Raw genomic sequence first — 20,748 nt, forward strand, 5'->3', positions numbered from 1 at the left:
ACAATGGGAAAGAAAATGTTTACTGAATTAAATATTGCCAGTGGGCAGAAACTGTAGAAGATCAATTGGTGGAGAGGAGGTGGAATCTTGAAACCGGGTGAACCCACAGAGATAAATCTACATAATGGTTACAAATATAAATTTAAATTTGACTCTAATTTATTTTCTTTTAAACAGATAATAACCTGTAGAATTTTTTAATGATAAGTAGTAAAACCCCAAATTACATCTTGAAGGTCTGGAAAAAGTAATAAGCAGGGAGGACCAAATTCCTTATCTTTCATAAAGTAGGGCCAAAATATAGATCTCTTACTGACTCTAATGGTTAAATGTAATTTTAACTTTAAAATAACTTTAAGGTAGAATTAATAATGGCATTAAAAATCATAGGGCAAGGGAGAAACAGTTTTTCTAGATTTTTAAATTCAGCTTAAAGCAAACAATGAAGATTTTTAATTGTATAAAGGTGTTATATTGACTATCATAAATAATTTTATGAAGAACAGATTTTATAAATTAAATATTTTGAATATAATACATATGATGAGAATAGGCCTACAAAAAATAAAATAACCTAAAGGGTCAGACTCCATGCTTCTTGTGTGCTGGGACTTAACATATATCTTGTATTTCAATTATATATACTGCCAAATGGATGACCAAAAAATGTTTGCTGGATTGAAACAATTTTATACAGAGATAATAAAACTAGAAGTGTTTTCTGATTATTTTTCTCCTGATTATTTTAAGATAATACAAAATATGAAAATATTCTACAAGAAAGCTTGGCAACAGGGACGTGACTACATGGTATAACCAGGATAGGTGCTTTTATATGAAAATACGTACATTCTGGCATCTCATCTGACAGGTGAAAATTAAGAATGGCTGCTAATACAGAGGTAAATTACCACATTCAATAAGGATAAAGAAGCAAGAATGACACTTTTTTTCCTATTATGTTGTATATTATATCCCCAGTACTTATTTATCTTATAACTGGAAGTTTGTTACCTTTTGACTCACCTTTTAAATATAGAATTAAATATATTTTTTAAATATGTAGTTGGAACCGAGAATAAAGTGCCTTATTCATGAGAAAATTGAGCAGGGATAGGAAAAATTAAGAAAATGGTTAGTTGAAAGAAAAGAAGCATAGTCATCATTCGAATTTGCCTTTACTCCTCTATACATCTTGTTTTGTGATAAAGATAAACAAAAAAGTCATTTTAAATATCTGCCTTCAATTTACTAAGGCAGACATGGCATATGTTCCTCTTTAGACGGTAATTTCCTTCCCTGCCAACTTATTATTAAGAACCAGCAAAATCAATGTAAATAATGCAACTCCACATATCATTACAAAGTGAGTAATAAAGTGCTGAGTATTTACCTAGCTAAAGAGAGCTTAAAGTTATAATAATTGCATCCAAATGAACAACAAAGGAATCCAAGCAAATTCTCTTCTCTAGTGAAGCCAATAAATCACTGGAAGAAAGTCTGAAACTGGGTTCACTATGGATTAGTCTAGCAAAGGATCCTGCAAAGCAGCTATAATGTTTTGATATTTATTTTTCTTATAGAAAGTTGGAAAAATGAGTCTGAAATAAAAATGATATTTTAAAATCATACTCTCAGTGTTGAGATAAGAGAAAATAGTCTATTAATCAAATAGACTTGGATATTTACTTCAGTAGCAGAGAGAAATTCTTAAAAGAATATTACTATTTTGGGGGGCTTCCCTGGTGTCCGCCTACCGATGCGGGGGACGCGGGTTCATGCCCCGGTCCGGGAAGATCCCACATGCTGCAGAGCGGCTGGGCCCGTGAGCCATGGCCACAACGGGAGAGGCCACAGCAGTGAGAGGCCCGCGTACCGAAAAAAAAAAAAAAAAAAGAATATTACCATATTTTAATTATATATGCCCTAGCCTAAAGCATTTATTTTTTTGGAGTTGCAAAGAGAGAAGCCAGAAGATAGACCAACTATAGCACCATAACTCTGTAAAGATTACTTGTTACTGTTTTAATTGTGGTTAATTACATAATATTGCATGTAAGATGCTTTTTGTAAAGTGATCTTCCATGTAGATACTACTTGCTTTCATGCATGTTCTTAAACCATTTGGTGAAATGAAGATTTCAAGTTGTGATGCTTCTCTACTGTAATTGTCACTCTTACGACAAAATTTTGTGGACAAATAATTAAAGTTGTAAAGGAAGGTGAGAACCTCATACTTGTATAGAAGCTCACTGGAACCCTCATTGTTTTTTTAATTCTCATTTTCATAGAAAGATTTGAAAACGAGTTTCCTGGGTTTCAGTGAGGCAAACTCCTGATTTTACAGAGCGACAGACTGAGTGATACAGCCCAAATACGAGCTGACAGGGGAATTTGCTATCAAACCAATATGTAAATAAAGAAAAACAAGTTTATTACTAGTGTGACCAATGTCATAGAAAACCAAAAAATAAAATGGAACTCAGACAAATTCATTGTTGAATTTTCTATCAACATCTTTACTAACTTCTAGTAATTATGTGGGTACACAGATATAATTTTGCCTTGAAGGCAAACTACCAAAAACTGTTGAGAAAATTTCCAAAGTACCCTAAACAAATAAAGTATCTTTTTTTATTTTAGTAACTGTTAGTCAAAGATAAGGGAGAACCTAAAAACAGACTGCTTTCAGAAACTTTTATTCACAACAATTATTATTTCATAATAAATAACGCTTGACAGTAAATTGACCCTTTGTCTTCTTAAAGGTTATTAACTAACAGGAAATTCAATATCCTTTACTTCATATTTTCAAACGTTAAGACAATATTAAGACAAAACAGGCCAAAAAATTCTTACTTTGATGGGAAAAAAAATTTCAAATTTTATCTTGAGCCACTTAGTTGATTTTTTTCCCTGTGCTGAGCATGTCATAATTTGGATATTAAAATAGCAATTGTTAATATTGAGACTTCTTAATTTTAACCACATATGAGTTTTAATTTTTCTTAAATTATAACAAACAAACAACATCCTTTCTCCACATCATATTGAGTTAGTGCCTAATCCAGTAATCCCTCTAGTACTGACAAGGCATTTTGGGGATGTGAGCTGAATATCCTTTTTTTAAAATTATTTATGCCAAAAGTAATTTGAATTATTTCCTTCCAAAAGACATCTACGTAATTAGTTTGTAATTTGCATTGTAAAATGCAGTCAAGATGGTCCTATAAATTCCTTTCTGGCATTCTCATCATATGACCTAGAATTACAAATCAAAGATGGATCATTATAGCTTAGAAATTCAAAAATCAAAATTTTTAGGATGAAATTATTGTTAAATCAAGACATTGACCTAAGATACGATGAGCACAGCAGTTCTAAATGTGCATGACTAACAAGGTATTTCCCCCAAAGAATCCTCTCAAGAATCTGGCCTAAGAACACTAACCCTAAGTTAAAAGTGAAAAGTTTGTTACCACTGGGAGGATTATAGACTTGATCTTAATAAATTTCCTGAATAATTAAAGAGAAAGAAAGGATAAAGATAGAATAGGGAGAGATTATTTCAGGAAACTGACAGAAAGAATGCTAATGACAGGCAAGACAGAAAGTCCTACAATCCATAATCCAGTTGAAAAGGAAAGGAGACAGAAATGCCTTACCCCAGCCTATCAAGGTGAAGCCCCACAGGTACTTGGTGTCCGAAAAGAATGCCACAAAGATTAAACTATGCAGATAGAGGCCTTCCACCAAGATCCAATAGTAGTTTGTAGCCAAGAAGTAAATAAACATCACAACTGCAATCTTGCACCCAATCTGTTACAAATAAACCAACATTGCACCATATTAGAATTCCTAATTGTACTGGTTCCAACATTAGACCACTAAAAAGCAGTTCCTCCATTTCTTTTTTATAACCTAGTATCTCTTGTACCTGGGAAGGCCAAGACTTTTGAAAGAGATCAAAACAAAGTTATTTTAACATAGCATTTCTAAGACTGCTGGTTTGATTCTATTTTTAAAATAAGATTTTTATTCCTTTAGAAGTTACAAGAAATCACTTTTCCTTAAGTTTTCTTGTTTATAAAAATACTTGATCATCAGAGAAAATTAGGAAAGTAAAGAAAAGCATAAAGAGGAAAACTTAACCATCATTCTACCATGAATTTATTTTATTCTGGTCTTTTTTATGTCCTAAAAGTTAATGGCTTAAAATGATAAACATTTAATATGTCTTATGAATCAATGGATTGGCTAGATGATTCTGCTGATTTGGGCAAAGCTCAGCTAATCTTGGCTAGGCTCACTCATAGAGGTCTACCCTCAACTGACACACCATCACACCTACTTCATTCTAGTTCATTTAAAAAGTCACAAAGCCAATCCAGAATTAGAATCAGCAGAGACAACAATGAACTACAGGGCAAAGGGCAAAGATACCAACAGCATTAATTCACACCATCAATACAATCAATCTCTTCTACCTAATTTCCAGATATATTGCTTCAATGGTGATAATGCTTCTCATTAACTGAATTATTGGGTGATTCTACTTACTAAATAACAACAGGACATTTAAGAGCAGAATCAAGTACCATGGAATCTTATTTGGGAACAAGTCTTGGAGTCTACAATAAAAGAACTAAATGCCCTGGGTTTTTAAATCCCAAGCTCCTAGTCTTGCAGGTGGGCTTTTTACTTTTGAAAGTGGTGAGCCATGCAAGGGCTCATGGTGAAAACACTTACATATCGTGATTTGTCCACAGGAGGCACTTCTACGGAACTTTGTAGGTCATCTTGCATTATCAGGGACTGCAGCTCCTTTACTCCTATGTGAGCATGGACCACTCTGTCCTTGACAAAGATGCTCACAGCTCTCAGCATGAAAGACACAAATAAGTGCATGTGGATATAGTTCCTAGTACAATGCAATCGTCTATGGAGAGAAAATATTCAGTATTTAGATTTGAATAAAATTAGAAATGGAGAAAGAAAATAAACAAATGAGCTCAAACTCCTCCCAAAAAAGAAGAAATATAATAAACCTGAACAAAGACAGAAACAATTGGGGTCAAAAACTAAAATGTAGCTTTTTGAGAATTAATTTCAAATTTATCCTGATCAGCTACCATGGTTATCCAGATTATGCAGTGTTAAATATTATGCTACATTATACTATAGCATTACATTATACTATATATTAAGGTAATAAATAATTGATGGAGAACCACCTTGAACAGGGATAAGCCTCATTAAAACTGGAATGTTCACATTTTCAATATATTCTCTATAAGAAAAAGTAAGATATTTTGATAGAATTACAGTTTTATTTCCTAGGAATGTCAGAGAAAAAACAAGCTTCCTTTAATATAAAAAGCTTTGGAATTATAAAAGGATCTTAGACACAAGTTAAGTCAGTAACATACTCAGGAGTAGATATAGCAGCATCAACTAGTACAGAAAGGTAACTCCAAAAAAAAAAAGATTCCTTTTAAGTTTGATTAAAACAAAAACAAAAACACCAGGAAAAGGGATGTATAATCTGGTCAAAAGGCCCAGCTCTACCATTGCTTGACTATGAAAAAAGCTGAGGTTTCGTGTACAATGAACACATTGATGCTACGTCTCTTCCTGAAAAGACAAAGTACTCAAGTATAAGGAAGTAAGAAATGTTTTAATCCAGTAATATATTTTTATATTTCATAATATAGAAAGAATCTACTGTTAAATACTCTAATAAACTATTATGTAAACTGAGGAATTATTACTTAGTCATTTGTATCCTCCTGAAATTTCATGTAACTTTTATTCTCATAAATATCTATTTATTATTCTGAACAACCACAGCTAAGTTTGATGTAATGGAATGAACTCTGGATCCGAGTCAGAAGATGAAGGTTCTGTTTCCAGCTGGACCACCTATGACCTTGTGACTTTGAACACTGAGCTTCAGTTTCTTGTCTCTCAAATGAGATATCCCTGCCAAGCCAACTTCACGAGGTTATTTTCAGGAATCCTTCTACAACCCCACAAATGTGATCGTGTTACCCTTTTGCTTAAAAACTTCATTGGCTCCCTGTACACTACCAAGACAAAATTCAAAGCCCTTGACAAGAGCCTGTAAAACCTAATGCTACAAAATCTAGTTTCTCCCTGGTCATTCCCATATGGCCACTCCTCCCTATGCATCAAATGCTGCATTCATATGGGACCCTTCTATATTCCCTGTGTATACTCTGCTCCTTTGTGCCTCTGACCTTTGTACATTCTGTTCCCATCATTTGGAATATGCCAAATTCCTTCTCATCATTCAGTATCAGCTCACACACCAGTTGTTCTGGGAAATCTCTCTCCCTTATCTTGTTAGTTTTAGACTAGTTCCTTAGTATTCCCAAAGCCCTTTATGAAACCTGCATTACAGTACTAATACTATTTTAATTGATAATCATCTAATGTGTCAGTTTCTCTCAATGGTGTACATACTACTTTTCTGGTCTTCAACATATCTTAACTTGGCCTCCATCAATACCAAAAAGGGACTATCACATGATAGAGAAAAATGCTTGTTGAACCAATGGACTAGTAAATCAATAAAGCAAAAGCTTTGGAAATATAAACTACACCACTATACTACTACTATATGAGAAACTGTTGGAAGTGGTTGGAATATTACAACTAGTCATTATTTATTAATTTACCAAACATTTACTGAGCACCAGGACATATCAAGTACTACTGAGAGTGCAGCAATGAGCAAACAGAAAAAAATAAAGGCCTACTCTTGTGTGGCTTTACATTCTAGAGGGAGAGACAAAAAATAAAAAGATAAATAAGTAAAACATCAGGTAATACATTAGACAGCTATAAATCAGAGGAGAAAAGTAAACTAGGAAATAGGTATGAGAAGTTTCAAGGAAGAGAGGATTGTAAGATAATAGGAAACAAAATATAAAATTTTTCTTTTAGTTATAGTTTCTGTTAATTTCTAAATCCTCTGTTTCCATTTTCTAATGTATCATCTAGCCTCACTCCTTCTTTTCCTGCATATAATTTAGCACTAAATTTTTCAATTGTACAATCTTAATTTAATATATCTCAAAACTGTCCATTTCTATCCAATCCCCAAGGCCACTGTCCTGACCAGGCCACCATCTTCTTGTCCTGATGACTCTACTAGCATCTTCCAAATGGGCTTCCTACCACCAGTTCACACTCCACCTTACAATGCACATTCCATATCACTGCTCTGCTTAAAATCCTTCATGGCTCCTCACTGGCTCTTAAGGTGAAGGTCAGATTCCATATACAGGTCTCAATACCTTCCCAGCCCTGCTTACCTCTCTAGCCTCAGTGTCCATCACCTGCCTACAGAAAAATTCTCAATTCTCAGATATTCCATGCTTTATCTTGAACTAAACTTAGGTTTGGAACTCTCTCCTCAGTCTCCTCTTTTGGTTAAATTTTGTGTATATTCATGTGTCATTTGGGAAGTCTTCTCTATTGTCCCTCCTTTGTCCTCCCAAATCACTATAAGCCACCTGAATCACAGCATTTCTCAAACTGTAAACTCATTGTTTTCTCAGCTATTTGTGTCACAAACCAGCTGCAAGCATCAGCTTATACACATAGTTCTCTGTTTTATCTCCATATTGGTGTTCAAAATTCTGTGTTGATTTAGATTAAGTTGAATTGAATTAGACAAAGTTTAAGAGGATAAAAATTAAACCACAGCAAAAGCAATAAATACTATTTCTTTATATATGATATCAAATCAATTAGAGATTATTTAAAATGAATTTCTGTCCCATGGCACCAAAATCACTTGGGAAAAGTGAAATAAGTCTTTATATCATGAGTGAAAATTTTTGTAACTCACTTGACAATAGTCTGTGTCACTTTGCAAAAATATACTACAATGCAGATCTTTTGGCTTAATGGTTTCATACTGCTTTGGTGCTTTAAGTTTTTAAACAAACAAACAACAAAGAAGAACCCTGAATTTTTCATCAAAAATAAATTGTCAAAGTCAAGTAATTTTACACTACAAAGTCAAATAATTTTTACACTAGACTGAATTCAGAAACTTGTGTTTGGGAAAAGTATTTGGAGGTACAGATTATGAGAGGTCTGTGTCTTTGATGAATAAGAAACAGAACTGCCCCTTCATGGAGAAAGTGATTGGGAATCACTCACCTGAAGTAACCAATGATGAGAATAGCCACGGCCAGAGATCCAAAGGAGACAGAGTAACCAATAGTGTACATGACATAGAGGCGTTCAAAGAATTCTTGCTGGAGGGCAACAGATTTAATCAGAAAAGCAGGTTTGAACAAATAATTTGATGTAGATAAACTTAAAAATCGTGCTTTTAACCTCTTTAAAGATAGGCAACGTGTGACCACATTCGTATAATATACAGGTTATTTTTCTGGCCTTCCTTTTACTCCCTAAATTCAAGTCAGGGTTAAAGATATAATTAAAATATTTGGCATTTCTTCTTGCTTAAGTGAGGCCAAATTCAATGTTACAAAATTTACTTCATGTATTTTTACAGTGTTCATTTTAACTAATTGGAACTGTATATCTAACATGTGATATTTGGAGTAAATAAAACACATGTTACAGACTATTTTAAAACTGGTAAAAAAATATGTCACTTTGGAATATTAGTTCTAGTTTTCTTTAGCTTTTTTATTGAGCTGTAGTTTACATGAAACAAAATGTGCAGATTTAAAATGAGCAGTTTGATGGGTTTTGACAAACCAAGTTCGTTGTGCCACTTGCTAGTCAAAAATCCACCCACCATCCACCCCCAGGTAACTACTGTTCCAATTTCTGTCACCACAAATTGGCTTTATCTGTTCATGTACTTCGTATATTTCTCAACTGTTCTTATACTTCTTGGAATTATATAGTATATACTCTTTTTGTCAATATACTGTTCTGATATTCACTGATATTGTTGCATGACTCAATGGTTCATTCCTTTTTTTTTTTTGTATTTTAAAATAACTCTAGATTCAAAAGAAGTGGAAAAGATAGTAAAAAAAGGGTCCTATGTACCCTTCACGCAGTATCCTCCAATGCTTACATCTTATATAAGTTCACTAAAATATCAAACCAGGAATTTGGCATTGGTGCAGTTCATGTGTTTACAGTTTTGTGTCATTTTATTACATATGAAAATTTTTGTAACCTTCTCTGCAATCAAGATACAGAACTATTCCATCACCACAAAGATGTTCCTTGCGCTGTTTCCTTTACAGTCATACCTACCCTGTTCCTCTCCACCATCCTTATCACCTGCCAAACATTAATCTGTTTTCTATCTCTATAATTTTGTCATTTCATAAATGTTATAGAAATGAAATCATACAGAACATGATCTTTGAGATTGTTTTTTTTCACTCAGAGTAATAACCTCAAGATCCATTCAAGTTGTTACACATACCAAGTTTGTTCTTTTTTATTGCTGCATAGTACTGCATGGTATGCATGTAACCTACATATACCATATTTGAAATGAGTTTCAAACTTTGTAGATAACATACAAAGTTGGGTCATGTTTTTTATAGACTCTTTCAATCTCTGTTAATTGGTATATTAAGACCATTTGCTTTTAATATAATATTGATATGTTAAGGCTAAGTCCATCATTTTATATTTTTATTTTCTCTTATGTTTTTCATGTCTGTGTTTTGCTTTTCCTGCCATCCCTGGTTACTTGAACATTTTGTAGAATTCCATTTTGATTTATATTTTTTTTTTTTTTTTTTTTTTTTTTTTGCGGTACGCGGGCCTCTCACTGTTGTGGCCTCTCCCGTTGCGGAGCACAGGCTCCGGATGCGCAGGCTCAGCGGCCATGGCTCACGGGCCCAGCCGCTCCGCGGCATATGGGATCCTCCCAGACCGGGGCACGAACCCGTATCCCCTGCATCAGCAGGCGGACTCTCAACCACTGCGCCACCAGGGAGGCCCTGATTTATATTTTTGTACAGTGCTTTCAGTGGTGGCTGTCGGTATTACATTATATAGCTTAATGTGGAAGATTTGATCATTGAATTTTCACCTTTCTTCTATTCTAATTAAACATTGAAAAGTATAAATCTTTCTCTACACTCTGCTTTTGCTGTTTCCCACAATTTTTTATATATATTGAGCTTTCATATTTATTCAGTTCAAACTTTTGCCATTGGTCACATAATTTCCAACTATTTATGAATTGTATACATATTTTAATTTCTTTTCAATTAATTACTTTGTGGTCAGAGAACATACTCCATAAGATTTTAATCTTGAGATTTATTGAAACTTGTTTTATAGCCCAGCATATGTTCTATCTTGATAAAACTTTGGTGAGTACTTTAAAAGAATGTAAATTTTGCAGTTACTGTGAATGCTATTCTATAAATGTCAATTTATTCAAATTGTTTGAAATATATTCTGTAGAAGGTTTTGTCCAATTGTTCTATCAATTACTAAGAAAATGGCATTCTTTAAAATGTCAACATGCTGGAATTTGGTTATTTCTCCCTTTAGCTCTGACAAATTTTGCTTCATGTAATTTGAAGCTCCTAAATGCATGTATATTTAGGATTATTTCCTCTTGGTAAATTGATTCTTTATAATTTGAAATGTCCCTCCGTCTTGGTAATTACATTTATCTGTATCTTTATATTTAGAATACATTTCTCAAAGACAGCAAACTACTGATTCATACTTTTATTATCCATTCTGACAACCTCTGCCTTTTAAGCGAAATGTTTAGTTCACTTACCTTGAACACAATCATTGTTATGGCTGGGTTTAAATCTAACATATAGGTATTTGCATTCTAAATGTCCTATCTTTTCTTTGTTCCTCTGTACCTACTTCCTTACCTTTTATTGAGGGGTAGGGGATGGGGAAATCAATCAAATAATTCTTAGTATTTCACATGTGGGTTTGCCTTGTTTTGTTTTGGGGTGGGGGGCAGCTTAAGGGATCTTAGTTCCCTGATCAGGGGTTGAACCCTGGCCCTTGGCAGTGAAAGTTTGGAGTCCTAACCACTGGAATGCCAGGGAATTCCCAAAACTTGTGTTATTTTTTAGCAGTTACTATAGAGACTTGGTTATGCATCTGAACTTATTAGAGCCTACACTTAAGTAATATTGAACTATGTCACCATATAAATAGAACTTTATAATCATGTACTCAATTTTGCTCCCCTAGCCTTTGTTCCTTTTAGATTTTGTTCTGCATAATTTATAAACCCCAATAAGAGGCTATTATGTTTGCCTTAAGCAGTCAACAGATTTTAAATGAATTAAATTATAGATATAAAGATAGATATAAACATAGCAATAAATAAGGATAGGTATATAGTTTTGTTTATTATTTTAGTCTGCCATTTTTATCCACATATACACCTATTCTGGTACTCCTCATGCCTTTCTGACAATCTATGCTTCCATCTGGTGTATTTCTCTCCTGCCTAGAGAATTTTTTTGAGCATTTCTTATACTGAAAGTCTGATGAAGATAACCTGTCTCAGATATTTTCTGTCTGAAAAATACCATTATTTTGCCTCTGTCTTAATGAATATTATCACTTTAAAGATATCATTCCATTGTATTCTGGCCTCCACTGTTTATTACTAAAACACAGCATCTTTTTAGTTGTTGCTCCCCTGAATATAATGTGCCCTTTTTCTCTCACTGCTTTTAAGATTTTCTTTTTACTTTGATTCACAGCAGTTTAACTATGATGTGTCTAAGTATGGTTTTCTTTTTATTTACCCTGCCTAGGGTTTGCTGAATCTCTGGAACCTGTGGATTGATTTATTTCATCCATTTTAGAAAATTATGGGCTATTGCCTTCTCAGATATTTATTTGGTCCTATTCTTTCCCTCTCTCTTTACCTCTAATTTCACATATGTTTAGACAATTACATATTATCTCACAGTCCCAGATGGTTCTGTTTTTTTAATTTATTTTTTCTCCTAATGCTTCAGTTGGATAATTTCTACTGACCTCTCTTTAGGTTCACTGATCTTTGTCATGCTGTGTCCAGTTTGCTGTTGAGCATATCAAATAACTTCTTCATTTTTTAATTGAATATTTCAATTCTACAATTTCCTTTTTCTTTAAGTTTTCATTTCTCTGCTGATTTTGCCATCTGTTTTATGCACCTTTTTCACTAAATCATCTAACATATTTATAATAGTTATTATCAAGTTCTCATCTGCAAATTGCAACATCTGGATCATCTGTTTCTTCCTGCTTTTGTTTTTACTCTAGATTTTGGGTCCTTACCTTGTAATTTTTATTACACTACAGGCATTGTAGGTAAAAGAAGAGTAAGGACTGGAGTATGTAATATTAACAGCCTGAAAAGGGCAGTCCTCTTCCTCTACCAGGCTTCTTGGGTTGGGAGGATGGATTACTTTGTTTTTAAACTGGGATTGGGTTTGTTGTAGTGCTTTGGTTTTGTTTTTGTTTTTATGATTCCTTTTATCCTGATTTTAGGTTTTGAGAGCAGATTCGAGACTTTTCCTTCAGCAGACCATGGGATCTGAGCACCAGCAGCCTCTAGTGGCCAGTATATGAGTTTTAGTCCCTCTGACAGTATTCCAAGCTACAGAAGGACTCTTTCTGCTTCTTGAACCACCCATCAGCTTTGGAGCTGCTGGAAATTTCACTTTGCTCTCCAGCTCTGCCCTGGGCTTTCTGCGTCTCAGAAGATGTCACTCCATTATGCTGCTCTGCTCCAGTTCTCAGCTAGCCACTGCCTTGCTTTGGATGAAGACCTCCTGTGCCTAGGAAAGATCTTTCTCAGCTCTATTTTGTCAGGCTGCTGCCTTTCACTTAGTGAGATTTGTCATCTTGGGGGTTTGTCTCAGCTTTCCTGCCCTACCCCTGGTCTATGAGCTGCAGCAGTCATGCACTTAGGGAGAGCCACAGATACCCCAAGAGATGTCTCTTAGCTCCTCTGTTCCATCCCATGCCTTAAGCTAACAGCTACCTCTCATTCTGTGAGGGTCCTATGCACATCTTGGGAAATTTCTCTTGGCCCACCTGCTACACCCAAGCCTTTGGCACACTGGCTCTAGACACTCAGTGAAGGCTTATGGGAAAGAATTGGCTGATGGGTAATAGCTCACTGTGACTGGGGTTCATTCCTTGGAATTCTAAGCCCTTATTCCAGTCCTTGTCTGATAAAAGTTGTTTTAAAAGTCTGGTTCTTTTCTTTTTATCCCCTTCCATAGCCTGGTTGCTCCTCTTCTGGTGCAGAGCCAGGGATAAATGCAGCCATAGGTCTTTTCTCTCATAAGAAGAGCTTTCCCACTTCTGCAATTAGGTTCATTTAGATTTCTTGGCATCCTCAGCTTACTGATATGTTTTTACAAATTATTAATTTTGTGTCTTACTCAACTTATTCTTATTGTTGCAACTTCCCACATCCTGACTTTGTCTCTTGTTCCTGTTTTCAAATATTTATTACATATTATTTTCTCTTAATAAAATGTTAAACTTTTTATAGAAAATATCTGGATAATGTGTAAAATACAAAAAAGAGAAGGAAAAAAATTCCCTAATTCCCACCAAGCAAAAAGAAACACTGTATTTCATGTATTTCTTTTCACTCTATTTCTATGTATCATTTCCTACTGTTTTGAATATTTGCATTCCCAATTTATATACAAATTTATTATCTGATTTTTTTTCCGGGTAACTGTATAACAAAGGAATTTCCCAAGACCACAAACTCTTTACACAAAATATATGTTTGAGCTTATTTAACCATTTCTTCATTGGAAATTTAAATTCTTCAGAATATCCACTATAATAATTAATGGTTCAATGAATATTATTCCATTCAGTTCCCCCCACTTCAAATCTTTATGCTTGAATCTTAGAAGCATAATTATAAGATCAAAGGATATGACCCCCTTGAAATTTCTTAATATATATTGGTAAATTACTGTCCAAAGTCCATATAACATTTAGACATGAGATATATGGTAATTTCTACAGTATGCTACTATTTAAAATATCATACTCTAAAGAATTTAACAACCTCATCGCCCATCATAAATTTCCTTGCTTTTTTTATTGAAAGTAATTAGCTTATTTTGTCAAGTCAATGATATGGAAATTATTTAAAGAAAAAAACAATAGATGTTTTAAAAATCTTTACCTTATTTCCCCTATAAAGATGTGGCATTTATTCTAAATGCACTTTTTCATTTTTACCTTTTTTTATACAAAAACTCTGATTATAACCATTAATAATTAATATCTCATAAGTAATATCATTTTGCCCACACTATATCAAAACTTTAGAAGGTAACCAGTTTTCTTATTAAAAGATATTTACATTTCTTAAGTTTTCTCAAATTATTGCTTAAGGGTTGTAAACAATAGAAAACACTTTATATTTTTGATTAAGGAAATAAAATTACTTACACTAACAAAATTAATCAAATTTTTCAGTTAACTTTTAAATCATGTTTACATAAAATAGTATATATTTTGGGTATTTCACCGTCCTTAGCTATTTTGACTCTTGGAATACATAGTAATTAAAAAGAATGGTTGTAATATTCTGAATAGAGTTCAGTGTAAATAAAATCATGATATAATTTAATGGCCATTTAAAAGCTGTGAAGACTTGCCCTTATCATCATTTAATGCACAAATCCATAGCAGAGTATACTAAATATTGTTAATGTTTATTTATATCAATGAAATTGAAATTATTTTGAAGTATTTTATATTAACTCATTGTTGGCTTTGGTTCCATTGTAGAGTACATAATTGTCTCCTCGCATTGACTAATTTTATCTAAGAAGCATGTCAACAATGAAATACAAAACTGAGGTCTTTTGGCAATTTACTAAAGAGTCATTAAGGTGGTAGTGCTTTGTGTTAGAAAAAAAAGTTAAGAAAAGAAGTTCTGACTATTAATGCAAAATCAAACAGGGACTTCCCTGGCAGTCCAGTGGGTAAGACTCCACACTTCCAATGCAGGGGGCGTGGGTTTGATCCCTGGTCAGGGAAATAAGATCCAACATGCCATTCAGTGCGGCCAAAAAAAATAAATCAAACGAAGAAAACTCCAATTTACCACTTCTGCCACTGCTCTCCCTCCCTCCCCACCAGAAAATAAATATCATCAAGCATAAAGAAAAATGTCTAATGTTAGGAGAGTTATGTATTATGACTGTTCTCAGGATCCTCATAAAATCATTTATACATCAACTTACCATGTTCATTCCTAGCATCATATGCTTATAGCATCACACATTTTACTGACGAGATCTACATGATAGGAATTTAGGTATAACTTTTAATCCACCACATATAACCTAAAAGTAACTATCTAGAAGTTTTTGAAATTTACATATGATTACCATACCAGAAACAGCACTGACCCTGCCATGATCTAGCTGTGTCACTTTGACCAACACTTAAACTTTGGTTCTGAATTGACTCACATGTGTAAAATTAAGGTATTGTGTGAGAAGACCTATAAGACACCCCTTGCTCTTCTTTAATTAAGAAACTCTAATCTTTCATATACTAATGAAATCACCTGCTGGCAAATCTTATGATATGGAAAATACATCTCTAAAATACAAAGCTCCTCCAGGAATACAGAGTGAGATGAGATGTAGCCATTCATAGGTAACCAATAAAAAAACATGTTGCTGACTACCAATTTGAATTTTTATACATAAATAATGTAGCATCATATAGTGTAATGTAAACATAATATAATACAACAGACACATATTTATAAGTATATATGCATATATCTCAGCCAGGTCACTCTAACCTAAAGAAAATATCAAAATGTTTCAGGTCCTAAAATAGATAATGAATGAGAACCTACTGTATAGCTCAGGGAACTATACTCAATGCTGTGTGGTGACCTAAATGGGAAGGAAATCCAAATAAGAGGGGATATATGTATACCTATAGCTGATTCACTTTGCTGTACAGTAGAAACTAACACATTGTAAAGCAGCTATACTCCAATAAAAATTAATTTTTAAAAAATAAAATAAAGGACTTCCGGGGAAGATGGCGGAAGAGTAAGACGCGGAGATCAACTTCCTCCCCACAGATACACCAGAAATACAGCTACAGGTGGAACAACTCCCACAGAACACCTACTGTACGCTGGCAGAAGACCTCAGACCTCCCAAAAGGCAAGAAACTCCCCCACGTACCTGGGTAGAGCAAAAGAACAAAGAAAAAACAGAGACAAAAGAATAGGGACGAGACCTGCACCAGTGGGAGGGAGCCGTGAAGGAGCAAAGGTTTCCACACACTAGGTAGCCCCTTCGCGGGCGGAGACTGCGGGTGGCGGAGGGGGAAAGCTTCCGAGTCGCGGGGAAGAGCACAGCAACAGGGGTGCGGAGGGCAAAGCGGAGAGATTCCGGCACAGAGGATTGGTGCCGACCGGCACTCATCAGCCCGAGAGGCTTGTCTGCTCTCCCGCCGGGACGGGCGGGGCTGGGAGCTGAGGCTCGGGCTTCGGTCTGAGCACAGGGAGAGGACTGGGGCTGGCGGCATGAACACAGCCTGAAGGGGTTAGTGCGCCACAGCTGGCAGGGAGGGAGTCCGGGAAAAAGTCTGGACCTGCCGAAGAGGCAAGAGACTTTTTCTTCCCTCTTTGTTTCCTGGTGCACGAGGAGAGGGGATTAAGAGTGCTGCTTAAAGGAGCTCCAGAGACGGGCGCGAGGCGCGGCTGAAAGTGCGGACCACAGAGACGGGCGTGGGACGCTGGGGCTGCTGCCGCCACCAAGAAGCCTGTGTGCGAGCGCAGGTCACAGTCCACGCCCCGCTTCTGGGAGCCTGTGCAGCCCGTCACTGCCGGGGTCCCGGGATCCAGGGACGGCTTCCCCGGGAGAGCAAATGGCGCGCCTCGGGCTGGTGCAACGTCACGCCGGCCTCTGCCGCCGCAGGCTCGCCCCGGACTCCGTGCCCCTCCCACCCCCCGGCCTGAGTGAGCCAGAGTCCCCGAAGCGGCTGCTCCTTTAACCTTATCCTGTCTGAGCGAAGAACAGACACCCTCCGGCGACCTACATGCAGAGGCGGGGCCAAATCCAAAGCTGAGACCCAGGAGCTGTGAGAACAAAGAAGAGAAAGGGAAATCTCTCCCAGCAGCCTCAGAAGCAGCGGATTAAAGCTCCACAATCAACTTGATGTACCCTGCATCTGTGGAATACATGAATAGACAACGAATCATCCCAAATTGAGGAGATTCTTGGTGCTGCAGTCAGGAGTCAGTGCTGTGCCTCTGAGATGGAGAGCCAACTTCAGAACACTGGTCCACAAGAGACCTCCCAGCTTCACGTAATATCAAACGGTGAAAATTTCCAGAGATCTCCATCTCAACACCAGCACCCAGCTTCACTCAACGACCAGCAAGCTACAGTGCTGGACACCCTATGCCAAACAACTAGCAAGACAGGAACACAGCACCACCCATTAGCAGAGAGGCTGCTTAAATCATAAAAAGTACACAGACACCCCAAAACACACCACCAGACGGGGACCTGCCCACCAGAAAGACAAGATCCAGCCTCATCCACCAGAACACAGGCACTAGTCCCCTCCACCAGGAAGCCTACACAACCCACTAAACCAACCTTAGCCACTGCGGACAGACACCAAAAACAACGGGAACTACAAACCTGCAGCCTGCAAAAAGGAGACCCCAAACACAGTAACATAAGCAAAATGAGAAGACAGAAAAACACAGAGCAGAAGAAGGAGCAAGATAAAAACCCACCAGACCTAACAAATGAAGAGGAAATAGGCAGTCTACTTGAAAAAGAATTCAGAATAATGATAGTAAGGAAGATCCAAAATCTTGGAAATAGAACAGACAAAATGCAAGAAACAGTTAACAAGGACCTAGAAGAACTAAAGATGAATCAAGCAATGATTAGAAACACAATAAATAAAATTAAAAATACTTCAGATGGGATCAATAGCAGAATAACAGAGGCAGAAGAACGGATAAGTGACGTGGAAGACAAAATAGTGGAAATAACTACTGCAGAGAAGAAGAAACAAAAAAGAATGAAAACAACTGAAGACAGTCTCACAGACCTCTGGGACAACATTAAATGCACCGACATTTGAATAATGGGGGTTCCAGAAGAAGAAGAGAAAAAGAAAGGGACTGAGAAAATACTTGAAGAGATTATAGTTGAAAACTTCCCTAATATGGGAAAGGAAATAGTTAATCAAGTCCAGGAAGCACACAGAGTCCCATATAGGATAAATCCAAGGAGAAACACGCCAAGACACATATTAATCAAACTGTCAAAAATAAAATACAAAGAAAACATATTAAAAGCAGCAAGGGAAAGCAACAAATAACACACAAGGGAATCCCCATAAGGTTAACAGCTGATCTATCAGCAGAAACTCTGCAAGCCAGAATGGACTGGCAGGACATATTTAAAGTGATGAAGGAGAAAAACCTGCAACCAAGATTACTCTACACAGCAAGGATTTCATTCAGATTTCATGGAGAAATTAAAACATTTACAGACAAGCAAAAGCTTAGAGAGTTCAGCACCACCAAACCAGCTTTACAACAAATGCTAAAGGAACTTCTCTAGGCAAGAAACACAAAAGAAGGAAAAGACCTACAATAACGAACCCAAAACAATTAAGAAAATGGGAATAGGAACATACATATCGATAATTATCTTAAATGTAAATGGACTAAATGCTCCCACCAAAAGACACAGATTGGCTGAACGGATACAAAAACAAGACCCATATATATGCTGTCTACAAGAGACCCACTTCAGACCTAGAGACACATACAGACTGAAAGTAAGGGGATGGAAAAAGATATTCCATGCAAATGGAAACCAAAAGAAAGCTGGAGTAGCAATTCTCATATCAGACAAAATAGACTTTAAAATAAAGACTATTGGAAGAGACAAAGAAGAACACTACATAATGATCAAGGGATTGATCCAAGAAGAAGATATAACAATGGTAAATATTTATGCACCCAACATAGCAGCACCTCAATACATAAGGCAAATACTAACAGCCATAAAAGGGGAAATTGACAGTAACACATTAATAGTAGGGGACTTTAACACCCCACTTTCACCAATGGACAGATCATCCAAAATGAAAATAAATAAGGAAACACAAGCTTTAAATGATACATTAAACAAGATGGACTTAATTGATATTTATAGGACATTCCATCCAAAAACAACAGATTACGCATTTTTCTCAAGTGCTCATGGAACATTCTCCAGGATAGATTATATCTTGGTTCACAAATCAAGCCTTGGTAAATTTAAGAAAATTGAAATTGTATCAAGTATCTTTTCTGACCACAATGCTATGAGACAAGATATCAATTACAGGAAAGGACCTGTAAAAAATACAAACACTTGGAGGCTAAACAATACACTACTCAATAACGAAGTGATCACTGAAGAAATCAAAGAGGAAATAAAAAAATACCTAGAAACGAATGACAATGGAGACAGGACAACCCAAAACCTATGGGATGCAGCAAAAGCAGTTCTAAGAGGGAAGTTTATAGCAATACAATCCCACCTTAAGAAACAGGAAACATCTTGAATCAACAACCTAACCTTGCACCTAAAGCAATTAGAGAAAGAAGAACAAAAACACCCCAAAGTTAGCAGAAGGAAAGAAATCGTAAAAATCAGATCAGAAATAAATGAAAAAGAAATCAAGGAAACGATAGCAAAGATCAATAAAACTAAAAGCTGGTTCTTTGAGAAGATAAACAAAATTGATAAACCATTAGCCAGACTTATCGAGGAAATAATGGAGACGACTCAAATCAATGGAATTAGAAATGAAAAAGGAGAAGTAACAACTGACACTGCAGAAATACAAAGTATCATGAGAGATTACTACAAGCAACACTATGCCAATCAAATGGACAACCTGGAAGAAATGGACATATTCTTAGAAATGCACAACCTGCCAAGACTGAATCAGGAAGAAATAGAGAATATGAAACAGACCAATCACAAGCACTGAAATTGAAACTGTGATAAAAAATCATCCAACAAACAGAAGCCCAGGACCAGATGGCTTCACAGGCGAATTCTATCAAACATTTAGAGAAGAGCTAACACCTATCCTTCTCAAACTCTTCCAAAATATCGCAGAGGGAGGAACACTCCCAAACTCATTCTACGAGGCTGCCATCACCTTGATACCAAAACGAGACAAGGATGTCACAAAGAAAGAAAACTACAGGCCAATATCACTGATGAACATAGATGCAAAAATCCTCAACAAAATACTAGCAAACAGAATCCAACAGCACATTAAAAGGATTATACAACATGATCAAGTGGGGTTTAACCCAGGAATGCAAGGATCCTTCAATATACGCAAATCAATCAATGTGATACACCATATTAACAAACTGAAGGAGAAAAACCATATGATCACCTCAATAGATGCAGAGAAAACTTTCGACAAAATTCAACACCCATTTATGATAAAAACCCTCCAGAAAGTAGGCATAGAGGGAACTTTCCTCAACATAATAAAGGCCGTATATGACAAACCCACAGCCAACATCATCCTCAATGATGAAAATCTGAAACTATTTCCACTAAGATCAGGAACAAGACAAGGTTGCCCACTCTCACCACTCTTATTCAACATAGTTTTGGAAGTTTTCGCCACAGCAATCAGAGAAGAAAAGGAAATAAAAGGAAT

The 20,748-nt window shown here is 35.9% G+C and overlaps 1 protein-coding gene across 2 annotated transcripts in view; it reads right to left on the reverse strand.

Moving 5' to 3' along the window:
• Window positions 1-20,748, reverse strand: part of PTH2R (parathyroid hormone 2 receptor) — a gene marked incomplete at both ends in the record, with an annotated part of 116,710 nt that overhangs the window by 39,404 nt on the left and 56,558 nt on the right. For both annotated transcript variants that reach the window (XM_079710633.1, XM_079710632.1), the window contains 3 exons: window positions 3,666-3,819; window positions 4,750-4,939; window positions 8,197-8,294. In XM_079710633.1, the coding sequence (XP_079566759.1) occupies window positions 3,666-3,819; window positions 4,750-4,939; window positions 8,197-8,294 (442 nt within the window). The remainder of the gene's footprint in view (window positions 1-3,665; window positions 3,820-4,749; window positions 4,940-8,196; window positions 8,295-20,748) is intronic.

The sequence above is a fragment of the Hyperoodon ampullatus genome (assembly GCF_949752795.1).
Source record: "Hyperoodon ampullatus genome assembly, chromosome: 8".
NCBI classification, from domain to species: domain Eukaryota; kingdom Metazoa; phylum Chordata; class Mammalia; order Artiodactyla; family Ziphiidae; genus Hyperoodon; species Hyperoodon ampullatus.